General features: G+C 46.7%; 1 protein-coding gene across 1 annotated transcript in view; it reads left to right on the top strand.

The window, feature by feature from the left end:
- Positions 1 to 14263, top strand: part of GTF3C6 (general transcription factor IIIC subunit 6) — a 105700-nt gene that overhangs the window by 63579 nt on the left and 27858 nt on the right. The window contains exon 2 of the mRNA XM_086918877.1: positions 14054 to 14134. Coding sequence (XP_086775003.1) covers positions 14054 to 14134 — 81 coding nt within the window. The remainder of the gene's footprint in view (positions 1 to 14053; positions 14135 to 14263) is intronic.

Consider the following 14263-nt stretch of genomic DNA (forward strand, 5'->3'; position numbering starts at 1 on the left):
CACCTCAGCCTCTAAGGCCTCACGGTCCTTCCGTCGCAGTCTGTTGAGTTGCGCATTGAGGCCTAGACACGTGCCCCTGATTGATGCCTTAAAGGCGTCCCACGTGTTCGAGAACGAGGTATCCGACGGGGGATTAAGCTCAAAGAATTCCTTAATGGCAAGCCGCAACGCTTTATTGGAGGTATCATCCCTGATCACCGATGCCGGGAAGTACCACTTCCGCTGTCCAGCACCGGACGGCGACCAACGGAGGCTAAGCACCAGCAAGCTGTGATCCGAAACGGATATCGGGAAGATGGTGGCATCCACGACATCTCCGCGCAGTGCTTGGCCGAGAAAAATGTGATCTAAACAGGAGTAGGAATGGTGTACATGGGAGAAAAATGTGTAGTCCTTTGAAGTAGGATGAAAAAACCGCCACCCATCAATCAGCCCCAGCTCCCCCACCACCTGCTGCGATGAAGTAGAGAACACTCCCTTGCCTGCCCTGTGACCCCCAGAGCTGTCCATCTCCTTATCCCACACCAAATTAAAGTCCCCCAATAGAAACAGGTTCCCCTCCGCAAAATCCCCAATTTTTTGCAACAAGCCTTGTAAAAATTTATTTTGACCAGAGTTGGGGAGATATACTACCACAAAGGTGCACAGCCACCCCTGAACGAGCCCCTTTACCATCAACAATCGGCCATCCTTATCATTGCGCACCTCTACAGGTTGGAAATGGAGTGCAGCGCGGAAAAGGAGGGCCACCCCTCTATGCTTCGTGGCAGCAGAGGATCTATATATAATGGGATATGCCCTATGCCGCAGGCGCAAATCATCCTTCCGTGCCAAATGAGTTTCTTGCTGGTGGTCAACCACATACTTCCATACCTTCTGCCTCTTTTGCGGTGAGTTCATACCCTTGACATTCCAAGTCCCTATGCTAACCGGCATAATACAATAGAACCCCGGGACTCTCAGCCGCCATCTCATGAGTTCCCTCCCCCGCACTCGGGAGCCCTCCAGTCGGAGGTAAAGTCAGTAGGCCAACCAAGTCTCTCCCCATGTATCCCCCAGCCCTCCCCAGCCTGTAACAGTCTTGACAACAACTCCTCCCAGACCACGCCCACCTAGAACATTCGCACACAACCTCATCCAACCATTCAACAGACCCCCCTCGACACCACCACGGAGCCCCCCCACACCCTTCACCCCAAAACCCCCAACTCCCGACCTCCCCTGTAAAGGAAGAAACAACAGGAAGAAAAAACTCAAAACACTAAAGTTGAAGAGAATACTCATCAGTTCCAGTAGTCCAATGTTCGTGAAGGACCCTCCGGACTGGAATTGGGGTAGGGGGACCAACTCGGTGACCCCCTCGGCCACGGTCCGGGGTGTCTCCTCCTAAAGTACATCCATACCCCCAGACCGAAGGGTCGACGCCCCTCCAACTCCAGGTGTCATGCCGCTCCGAAGCTTTGTTGGGAATCTGCCAAAGTTGCCGAGGCCACCCAAGCCACCGCATTACCCCTTTCCTGCAAGCTAGTATTGCGATCCGGCCGCCGCCGGTCCGGAGATGCGCCTACTCTGTGCCAGGAGGAAGAGCGACGGCGCCTCCGAGATGGGGATGTGCTCGCTCCCTGAGAGGGCGTGAGGTCGTTCAAACCCAGGAGGTCCTTCGCCACTTGGAGAGAGCGAATCTGTGCCAGCCGATTCTGCCATCGGAAGATGATCCGGAAGGGGTGACCCCAGGAGTAGGCGATGTTGCGTTCCCGCAGGAAGGAAGTCACTGGACGGAACTCCCTCCTCTTCTGTAGCGTAGAGGCTGCCAAATCCTGGTAAAGCTGAGGACGGTGGTCCCTGAACTGCAGTGATGTGATGGCCCTGGCTTTACGGAGGATGCGTTCTTTCACTTGGAAATCATGCACACAGACGAGGATGTCAGGAGGGGGCCCCCCTCCTCGCCTGGGCAACCCCACTCTATGTACTCTGTCCATCCTAATTTCCCGCACATCCTCCTCGTCCAAAATCTGCAAAAACAGCTCCTGAACGTAGCCGCGCAGGTCGCCCGCCTCACCATCCCACGGCACTGCTCGGATGCGGATGTTGTTCCTTCGGGACCGGTTTTCCAAGTCCTCAGCGTGGGTCTGCAAATCCAAGTTCTGTTCTGTGAGACGGATGATATCTTGCTGCAGCAGGTGTACATCATTAGCCACACTCAAATCATGGTCCTCTAGGGTCGCCACCCTCTCGCCAATTCCGTCCACATCTCTCCGTACTTCCCGGAGGTCCGACGCCAATTGTGCGCGGAGCTCAGAAATATCTTCCTTGATGGAGGCAAAAAGCTCAGACATAAAAGCCTTGGTTACAGGTGCCTCGTCGTCCGACTGCTTCGACGAGCCACTGGCCCCTGGGGATGCCGGTTGCTGTGAGGACTTAGATGCTCCATCCTTCCCTGGGTGCCCCTTGCGTAGCGTATTGGACATCGTGGCGGGCAGCACTCAGCCCGGGTGACCTTCACTCCCCACACACTCAAGGGCAGGTCCCTATGGGATCACCGGGTCCGCAGATGGGCAACGTCCCCCACTGATCAGTCCAAACGATCTCCTCCCCTCTATCCAGGAAGCCCTCAAAGCTTCCCCGCTCGTCTAATACCCAGGTGGCAGTTCTTTAGCGAGTATTCCGCACCAAAAGGTCAAGGAGCGCCCATCCCCGATATCCGTGCCCAGGAAGGCAGAGCGTGGAAAGACAATGCAGCTTCTTCCAACCCAGGTGCAGGCGATAGCCAACCAGTCACACCAGGGGAGGCCAGACAAAATGGCCCCGCGACGTTCCCTGCCGGGGTGCGCTCATATGGCGGTCGATGCAATGTCCCAGCGGCAGCAGCTTACTCCACCTCCTGCCCAAAGTCGGGGTCCGCGTTCTTCATGCCCCTTCGCCGCAATCTGCACTCCGAGGCATTACCGGCCCGCTCACGCGGCCCACGTGGTAGTGCAGGCGTCCGACCTCCTCGTGCCGTTATGCTTCCCAATGGCCGGCGCTAGTATCACCACGTTGATCTGCAGGCTGATGTTGGGCGGTCAAGATTACCGCAGCTATCACTCAGGCTACGTCCACGATGCGGGCAAAATCAGCGCTCGGCTCTGCCCACCCGCCGGGCCCTCTCCGCCGGCACCGGCACCTCTCTCCTCCTCCTGTGTCCAGTGCGGGGCCCCCACCAGTCGATCCGACTCACCCCAGCGGCCCCCGGCGTGTGCAGCCTCCGCGAGCACCCAGGCGCCTCCGACCACCCCCTCGGGTGAACACCGCGGTGTGTCTCTGCTCCGCCGCCTCTGGGTCCCTCTCCACGCCTCAGGCCAGCACCGCCGACTTCCCCCGAGGCAAACCGGTGCCCAGGTCTGCCTCTTCACCGGTAAGGCGCGCTCCTCCTCCCTCGTCCGGCGAAGGGGAGATCGAAGGCGGGCCCCTCCTCCTCAACAGCGGGTGCCGCAATCCTCCGAGCCGGCCTCTGAACCACGCGAGGCCGGCGCTTCTAGGCCTCAAAGCGCAGCTGCGCCTGCGGTCGCTGCAAGTGCCGCTCTGCTCCACCGACGGTACCGGACCTCTCCGCTATGCACCGGTGACCTCCGCCGCACTTTTGGAGCCAGTCCGCTCGCCCAGGACCTTGCTATTAGATGCTACGTTGGATCGGCGCCGGAGAGGCTCGGAGAAGCGTCCTACTCCGACGCCATCTTGGCTACGCCCCCCCCTTTCTCCTTTCTTAAGGAGAAATTTCAGCTTCATTCCAATCATTTCTTCAAGTATTTGCAAGTCAGAAGTTATTTGGATAAACAACTTTCTCAAAATACTAATATGTTTGTTAAGATTCCCCTTGTAGAATTGATCAAGAAAAAATCTAGTATAGGTGTTCTTTATCAATATATGCTATCCGAACTTCCGGATGACAAGGAGGCTCAGAATATCAAACTAGCTGCTGAATTTGATGTTCCAATAATAGATCTTACATTCCCACTTGAATTAGCCAGATCTGTTTTAACCTCTGGCCCTTTAAGAACTCAAAGCTATATGGCTTTGTTTGATCTTTATTACACCCCTTCCAAGATTGCGAGCTGGGGTGGTGCTAGAGGATCTGGGGCGACTCCTGCTCCAAATGTAAATTATTTGCTGCAGACGCAATTCATATGTTTTATGCATGTCCGGATCTGAATATATTTCTGAACGAAATTGAGGTTTTTCTTAATCAAGTACTTAAGATTCAGGTTCAGTTAACATCAGAGTTAATTATTACCGGATTTGAATATTGAAGTGGTATCGAAAGAACAAGATATACCCGTTCATTTTTGTTTATTGTAATGGCTATGATCAGACTATGTATAACATCACAGTGGTTAAGTCCTGAGGCTCCTACTTTTAGTCATTGGAAAGCTAGGATGCGTGCATGGTATAAATTAGAATCTTCTGTTTATTTGTTGAGGGGGATGAGAAGACGTAAAATTGCATCCAAGAATTGGGCCCCTTTTGAGGACTGGCTCTCACACTGAGATATAGTGTTTTTTATTTTTTTCACTGTCTTATTTGATTGTTCTTTTTCTTAAACTTATTTATTGATTTACATAATATGTTTATGTACCTATTTGATGTAATTTTGTGTTTCCTTAAACCTACTGTTTCTTTGTTTGCCTCCTATTAAATTGCAAAATAAAAAATAAAGTAAAAAAAAAACAAAGTTAAAACAGGCACATAGTGAATCCCACTTTATAATATCTGGAGACTTCAATATAAATCTGTTTAGGAATCACTTACAGATGAACAATCAGCAGAACAGGATCTACTATGGAATACACCTTTACAAGCAACTCCTCCAGTAAATCGGCATGATAAGTCTCAAGAAAAGCTCTCAGACAAATTCATTAATATAGGGTTCAGAATAGTAAATGGCAGGTTAAAGGACGATAAACCGCCAGCGTGGACATGCATCACATCTGCTTCTAAATCGATTGTTGATTATCTATTAGTTATCCTTTCTCTTTGGAGCCCCTTAAGGCAATTTCCGATATTTGCCTGAGCAGATAGCGACCACCTTTTGCAGAAGGTTGAACTATCTTTTGCAATGCCTTTGCTGGCAGCATCGAACTGTCCCCTGGTCTTTGCTCAAACTGAGCCATATTTGGATTTGTGTGGTGAAAGGCCTTTCCATGGCAGAGATGCTGCCATGGAAAGGCTGGCGGTGTATGGCTTTGGGGGCCCGTTGGGGGGTGCGCTTGGGGGGTACCCATGATACCCCCCTGCAGTTCACTGCACACGTGGTGCCTGCCACGTGGTGCAGGGAAATACTGTGCATGCCCTTCTGCCATTTCGGACTGCACTGCAGCCAGCAGCACCGTCCGCAATGTTAAAAGGGACGGATGGAGGGTGCATCCTAATTGGGCCGATGGGACCGCCACACGTCTGGCGGTCGCTCCCATCCCCAGTATCATAATGAGCCCCTAAATGTCTGAATTTTGCCACAATTAATCCAATAAAGCTCGGCTGTTTGTCATTTACACCTTTAATAAACCATAGCAAACCAATGCAGTTCGCCATAATAAAAGTAAATTAAACCAGGTATTGAAGGTGGTTGAGGAAAAATCAGTTGGACGAGAAACTCTCTCACAATGAAAAATGTCCTAGCTATTGTTACAGAAAGTTTCAATTCTGTTAAGGACATTGAGATGAGGATTATGCTGTACTTTCTTCACTTTTTATTACAGCAGGCAAGTAAAAAACCGAACAAGACTTCATTTCCCAAAACCCCTGGTATAAAAGTCTACTTAAGGTCCCTCCCCCTCCCTCACCTCCTGCGAACTCATCTGCCTCGATATTTCTAGCGAGGGCAAACCGGTATGCTCCCTTCATGTCATCTACCATCCACCCGGGGACAACCTCACCTTCTCCCAACAACTCATGGACACGATAACCACCAACGCCGGTCGACAGATCACTCAAATCTACTTGGGAGACTTCAACCTCCACTGGAACGACCAGAAAGACGCTGTGGTGAATAGCCTTAAGACTTTCCTCAACGCGCTTGACCTCACCCAAATCTGCAACCGTCCAACACATGAAAAAGGCTCTATCCTTGACCTTATCATCGCCAAAGAAGACTCTACCCAGCTGGAGGCAATCAAACCCTGTGACTGGTCAGACCACCACATCATCACCTTCTTCATCAACGAAAAGGTCAAACTTAACCCGGCTCAACCTTCCAAAACCAATATTTGTAAGAGGGACATGAAGAATCTTAATCCAAGCTCCTTGCCTGCCCACACAGGCAGTCTCCTTCTTCCCCCGACGGGCGTCTCTGATGTACATTCTCTGACCGACCTCTACCTAGACACTATGACTGCAATAATCAATGAAGCCGCACCCCTGCAAATGAAGAGAGTCGCCACCAAGAACTCGAACCCATGGTATGATGGTAGACTCAATGAAGACAGACGTGCTATGCGCATGGCAGAGCGCACATGGAGATCTGACCCCTCAGCACTGCACCTTAGAACGCTCAAGAGTAAGAGAAACGCCTACTTCAGAAAAATCAAACGCACAAAATCAGTCTTCTTTAGCCAACAGCTGGATCAAGCAAAAAACCGACCAAGAAAGCTGTTTGAGTTAGTCAAAATCCAAACCAAGACCCAACCTCTTCAACCTAACAGCTCAACAAAGGATATTCCAAGTTGTGAAGACTTTTCTGCTTTCTTCAAGCAAAAGACTGACAATATAAGAAGTGATCTCCTCAAGGATGTAAGTCGATACTCCTGCTCCACATGCATTACTAACACTCAACCTAAAAGCAACGCTTCACGGACGTCCTTCGACACGTATACTGAAGAATCAATTCCCAAGCTGCTCGGCACCTTGAAGCCCGCCAATCACCTCACAGACCCCCTACCTGCCAATGCTGTTAAAGCCTTCACCCCCCTGCTCCTCCCACTCTGGACTAAAATCATCAACTGTTCCCTTCAACAAGGACTCATCCCAGACTCCCTCAAGATAGGGCAAGTCACGCCTATACTCAAGAAACCCACAGCTGACCCGGCCGACCTAAACAATTACCGACCTATCACCAATATCCCCACTCTGGCCAAATTGCTAGAAAAATGCGTACAACTCCAACTGACAAAACACATTGATCAGTTTGACCTCCTCAACCCTCACCAATCAGGATTCAGAGCAAAACATAGCACAGAAACGGCTATGACACACATAATTGATGACGCCCTCCAAATCCTTGATCACAATGAGTCCTGCCTCCTCATTCTTCTTGATCTCTCCTCAGCATTTGATACAGTCAAACACGAGAATCTACTGGAGCTGTTAAATACCAGAATGGGCATATCCGGGACTGTTCTCAAATGGTTCACGTCCTTTCTGCACAACCGGTCTCAGAAGTTCGGGATCAACAACGCATTGTCCTCACCTGTGCCCGTAACACTAGGCGTCCCTCAAGGTTCCTCCCTATCCCCCACATTGTTCAACCTCGTCATGGAACCACTCACTACCTTGCTTCAAGCATCAAATGTACACTTCCATATGTACGCCGATGACACTCAACTCTACCTCAAGCTACAATCCCCTGAAGACATCAAACTTTTGAATGCCACACTAAGAAACACCCAAGCATGGCTGGCCGATAATCACCTCAAACTAAATGCTCTGAAAACTGAGTTCCTTCTGATCTCACCTCCTGCGAAAAAGGCCATCACCCAAACCTGGCTCAATCATCTAACCCCACTCAATGTCCAGCCCACCATCGTGGACTCGGCGAAATCCCTTGGCATCACACTTGACTCCAATCTCGACATGCAGCAGCATATTAGCAAAGCAACTAAGGGAGCCAACTTCCAAATCAACACGCTGAGAAAACTCAAACCCTTCCTACCGACCAAGGACTTCCAAACTGTTGTACAAGCCCTAGTCATTCCTCGCATAGACTACGGAATTGTGGCTCTCAGCGGGCTCCCCCTAACAACAACGGCACCCCTAAGAGCCTCCCTGAACGCGGCCGCGAGACTCATCACTGGTTCAAGAAAACACTCGCATATATCCCCTGACTTAAAAGCCCTGAACTGGCTGCCTTTTGAAGCCAAAGTTCAGCTGAAAATTGCCTGTATGACACACTCGGCCGTACACCACAAGTCACCCAACTACCTCACTCACAAGCTGACTATATCAGGAGGCTCTAGATCCAACAGAAGCACAAAAAATCTCCTCCTGAAACCTCGTAGATTCCGGAAGGAAAAAACATACAAACGCTCCTTCTCAGGAATGGCACCCAAGATCTGGAATGCACTCCCGCCAGAAACTAGGCTTATCCCCTCCACTGTACTCTTCAAGAAAGAGGTAAAAGCCATCCTTATGGCTAAGTTCACCTGAACCCCATTGCTACTGGAACAATGACATTACACGGCTCCTATATTATCGGCTACCTGAATGTTTATCTATGTTAGACTCTTTTTTGGTTGCTACTGGATCAAAATCATTGCACGGATGCTATATTATTGGTTTCCAGATTGTTTATTAGGGTTTACACTGTGATTTGAGTGCTCTACTAACTTGCAATTGACTTATTACTGACTACTATATTGTTTTCAACAGTGTGTTTACCCACCCTCTGGGGTGCTATAATATTATTCGATTCGACATTGCACGGCTTCTATATTATTGTTTCCTGATTGTTATTAGTGTGTATACTCTTGTGCGATTGCTACCCTACTTTGCAACTCACTCACTACCGAATATTATATTGTTTTCAAGTGTTTGTCTACCCTACCTCCTGCTTCTGTAAAGCGCTCTGATAGCTGCAAAGATCTTGTCCCCACTATATAAAACTTTTAAAATAAAATAAAATAAATAAAAGTCAAATAGCAACATTAATCATAGTCTAAGCAGTCTAGAGTTCCCTTGATAGTCCCTTGTCTCTGCAGCTGGCACCTCCTCTTTCTTCTTGCGACCGAAATCGAATGACAACGTCATCAGTTTTGTTTAGATTCGACGCATCCTGAAGAGTACATAAACAAAAGTCAGGGAACATCCATACTCTTAAGCCTCTCAAGCGAAGATATCAGTTCCAAACAGAGAGTTAAACATTTATGCGACAATCATTCTGTATATATATAATATAAATGTGTGTATATATATGTGTTTGTGTGTGTGTGTATATATATATATATATATATATATATATATATATATATATATATAATACATACACCCATATTTACGAACATTAGGTTGCCCTAGGAAGGGTGCAATCGTATGCCACTTGGGTGGGCTAATCCTCGCCTCCGTGTCCTTAATAGAGTTGAAATTTTCTGTTATGATAGCTAGAAAATGTTTGATTCTATATCAGAACCGTGGGCAAGAAGTATGCTGGTTTAAAACTTTTCGATAGCCAATGAAGCCATGTTTTGGACTGGTTTAAAGTAGAACCTTTTGAAGGTAGAATTTGACCACCAGTCTACAGCATTAAGAATATCTTCCAGACGAGCCCCAAGAGAGAAACCTTTGAAGCCATGGCCCCTTTAACTGAGTGGGTTCCAAATACCTTAGTATCAATTCAAGTTTCTTGCATAGTATCCCTCCGATCCACCGTCCACTCCGCTACTTCTTTGGGGGTCTGGAAGACGAAAGAATTTTAGGGTTAAAAAGTACCTTTAGTTTTGTCGTGTATAGGAGCACGTATCTCAGCAGCATGTCTTCGAGTTTCATTTTGACCTCATCAAAGGGCTTCCTTTGCTTTAACACCAGTCTAGTGTAGTCTAGAAAGAACATCACCTGTGCTTCACAGTGCATCACCTTGCCTGGTCTACGTGCAGCTCTCAGTATTGCCTTTATATCTGTAGTTAAGTAGTTTGACAATTAGAGTGTGTGGTGGGCAGCCGGGTGGGGGAGACCAGGGGTGGCTGCTCTGACTGTGCCTTCTGAGCCCTCACCATCTCAAAGCACTGGGACAGTTCATCTTTTGTGACTAGAGTACGGATCCAGTTGTCTATGAATTGTAGAAGCTTGGACCTTTCCAAGACCAGTCTCCCTGTCATGATCTCCTTTATTTCAATTGACCTCTTGGCCCCTTTATCCCCCAACCACCTCGAAAACATTGTCCTCCGGGTGTTCGGGGTGTTGGTCCTCCGGCCAGGGTCACTCAGTGGAGAACTGTTTAGCCTCTCTCCCTCTGGCGGAGAATGCCTTTTACCCCACTTGGTTCCGCACCATGTGTGCGCTGTTCTATTCCTTTTGGCCCATCCCACTGAGTGGAGAGGCGGAACATAGTGATATTCAGGGCATTCCATGGTCCCATTGTGCACAGCAAAAACATAATTTGCATCGTAATTGTTATTATTCAGACTTTTCACAGCCATTTCTAAATGCTGTACTAATTCACCAAGTAAACCTACATATGACGGCTAGGCAGTGGCTTTTCTCTTTTTTCTTTAGAGTACTTGTGGTGTATTGGAGTTGATTGAAAGATGCTAGACGTGTTGTCTATTCTTGTTCGTAAGAGAAACAAGCATTTGCAATATAATCGGTGTCTCCTTTGGGGCCGGGTATGTATTTAGCTATGAAGAACATTGCCCTGGGTGCTGAAACATCTACTGTTCTTTAACATGGAGGGAAAGTAGGCTCCAAACTGCATGACAGGCCAGGTATGGGAACACATGGAGAGAAATATTGCCTTTCACCTGGAAATGGTATAGTCCAAGGCTCTGTTTTTAATATAAAATCAGGGCCTTCCGTGGTCATATCACTGCACATACAAGATTTGAAAAAATATTATTATCTACGTGTGCACATGGAAGACAATTTCTATGGACTGGACTCTAGAGAATGCTAAAGTGAATCTGGTATTTTACTGACCTCTGCTGGTCGTTTTCTATCAAAAAAGTAAAATAGAGGCAGTTGCCAGAAAAATTAAAAAAAGAAAGTCCCTCAGCAGAAAGCAATTCTGCGAGTTTACTGACCTCTACTGGTCATTCTCTATGAAGACAGGTAAATAGAGGCAGTTCAACAAGCAAAAAGCAATTCTGGTATTTTACTGACCCTTCCTGGTAAAAAAAAAGTCACTAAGCAGAAGCAGACAAGTCCGAGGGCTGTTCTCCAGAGCCCACAAAATACATACACATATAAGTATATACTAAAGTATATACAAGAGGTCTAGAAAAAAGATGTTCGACCAATAGGATGAAACCAATAACTGACACAGAATTTGCAATCTTAAAAAGAGTTGGGGATACACATGAAAAAAGGCTGCAAACTGTGGAAGAGTACAGAAACGGAAAGCCCCTGTCATGGCTCTGGAGCGCTTGCTCCCCTGCACTGTTATTTCTTCTGTTTATGGAATCACTGTGGTATTCCTTTAGAGATACTGACATTCAAGCGTGCTGACAGTGCCACTGCTCTCTCTGCTTGCAGTGCTTTGGGGTCAAGATGGACACCCAAAGTGATAACTAAGGGAGTGACTACTCAGCCTAAATCAAGCTTTGTAGAACTTATATTGGTGCCGTGCTATTTTGAGTGAAAGACAGGACTTTTCTCTCGTCTGTTTGTAGAGGAAATGCCAACCGTACTCCCCTTTGCAAAAGGTCCTGCAGTTTTCTTTAACTGAGTATTTCACTTCCATCTGATTGAGTATGAGTAAAAGGTTTACGTATACTGTCTGTATGGTGTAAGACAAGTGTGAAACCTGGGTGCTTGTTTGTTAGAATGCAGGAGGGACCCTTTTTGGGTTATCTCTGTGTATGCATGGCAACGCTAAATGGTAGTGGGATTTCTGTAAGGCTACCTGTGTCTCCAGTGACCTGGGAGTCTGCACCCTTTACATGCCTTACAGGCTTGTGTAGGCGAGAGTGCCAGCCTCCTTGCTCCGAGTCCTGTCCCCACTTCCTGCCCGATCCATATTGTCAAAGGATTTGCTCTGCTGTCTGACCCATTAAACATATTTATATGGTTGGATACAGCATAGGAATCCCTCCTGGTGTCCATGGCTCTGGTGTGAGCTGATAATGCAATGGCTATACAACTTTAAATTGGAAGAGCTCCTTACAATTTCCAGCAATCCAAAACAACTGCTTGTTACCTTTGGTGATAACTACCAGCCAGCTTGATCAGTACTTTCCTCCCGGATCCTTGTTCAATCCAAGGCGGAACTGCACACCAGTGTAGCTAAGAGATTTGAGTTCCAGGAGCATCACTCTGCTGATGTCTGCTCTCCTTACTAAGCTGGGCTCAAGCTTGGACCGAAGACTATTCCTTGGAAGAGTTACTGTTGAACCGCTTTCCAAGGAAAAATGACCTGTTTGCTGTGTTAGGAATTGCTGGTGCTGCACCATGCAGTTAAGAGCCTACCTCGATAAGGAGTTTATCAACCTAGCAGACTGAGGACATTTTAATCTCTGTTGACTAGTCTGGTTCACCTCAGGAATTGAGGTCGCCAGATGATGTGTGGGAGGAAGATCACTAATGACTGTCTGTGCTCTTCATTGTTTAGTCAAAAGAACATGCCCTGTGTTTTGTTTGGTAAGCTTGCCTTTGTCCCTGACCTGACCAGCACCACAGGAATACCTGTATCTGGTCAATCTTGTCTTCTAGGGATATGGAGTTCCTCCTGGCATGGAGAGGTAGCTAGGTAAGGCATTATTGAATCCGTTACTGTAAACTGCGTTTAAATCCATTGAGGAGTTGCATTGATGTTAGCATTTGAAACCCTAGCCTGTCACTGTTTCTGTGTTGCTAAAATCTGGGTGTGTGGGTAAAATCAATCTGCACTGGAGATACTATGCTTTTAATTAGAATCTGTAAAAGAGTAGGGATTCCCATGGATGGGCAATGGAATCCTTTATAGTTCCTCAACATTAAGGACTCTTGTGAGCGATTCCTGGTCAATCACCATCTTACCATTGCTCTTCTAGTTGGGAGGGGAGCATTAATTCGAACCTGTACGGGTTTCCTGTGAAGTCAAAGAAATGTTGTAGCAGCTTATGACCCTTTGAAGTGTTGCACGATCCCCCAGTCAAATAAAACACAATAGTTCCCTCTTGAGATGTAGCAATCAGAACATGTTGCAGCTAAACTCTACCTAGTGAGAACTGACTGACCTTGCATGTTGTATTTTTGACTGTATGGTCTGCAATCTGTGAACTCCGTATTTGTGAGCACCATTGAAAAACATTTCCCTTTGACTAGATGCTAAAAAAAAACTAGCACTTAGCGCCTACCCTTTGTAATGGCATTTGGACATAGATATCTGGCTAGGAAGGTGCAAGAGAGTTCTGGTTTTCATTGGTTTTATATGTACTATTTCCTTTTGTGATATTACAGTATATTTCATTGTACAGAGTAAAGGTTTGCAAATAACATTACATTATTAAGAGATTTTGAGAGAGTTGTACTGTGTTCCGACACCACCTCCTCGAGGAAGTTTTGGAGTGCTATCCCTCATTACCATTTATAGTCCAGTACTAGAGAGTGGTACACTCCTCAAGTTTGAGTCCAGTAACCTCTCACTATTGTGGCACCCCAGGAATTAGGTCGTGTACATAATACTGTATTAGTGCTATTGCACCTTTTGAACAGTTCCGCAGCACTCTCAAGCATATAGATACTCTGGAGCTGTAACATTTGTCCCTCATGCCAACATTGAGGATATTTTATAGAAGAGTGGTTGTACTTACACAAAATAAGTTAACAACTTTGTTAAAGTACAGTCTTCGATCATAAAAAAAGTAAATGTTGAACCGAAATGAATTACTTATTTTGGGAAATGTGTCACAAGAAAATACATTAATCTTTTAGCAGTTGGGTAGAGTTTCTTATTGCTTTTTGTAGGCTAGGGTTTAATTATATGCATTTAAGGGGAGTGAATGTCCCTCGTTATACATATTGGAAAAGGGCGTATTGCAAATAAGCCCTGGATCCTTGTAAGAGCAAGACCTTATGTGCCTTACTTATGTTCTTGTTGCAGTCAAGATGCCATGTTTGTTTTTATTATACAAGATTGACTCTTTCATATATGCTTTTCTCCTCATTTCTTTTTCAGGAGCAATTGGTTTTGGTGGAGTTGTCCGGCATTCTCGATTCAGATTTTCTAGAAAAATGTGAAAATCGATGTAAGATATTGGTGAGTGTGATGAAGTGAAATATGATGCCATGAAATTCTACAGCATAAACATTTAGCAAAAGCCTTCAGAGTTTATATTCACTCTCTGGAGATCAATTCACATGGGTTGAAATCTGCAGTTGTTTATCA

Source organism: Lissotriton vulgaris, chromosome 1_1 (genome assembly GCF_964263255.1).
Source record: "Lissotriton vulgaris chromosome 1_1, aLisVul1.2, whole genome shotgun sequence".
Classification (NCBI taxonomy): domain Eukaryota; kingdom Metazoa; phylum Chordata; class Amphibia; order Caudata; family Salamandridae; genus Lissotriton; species Lissotriton vulgaris.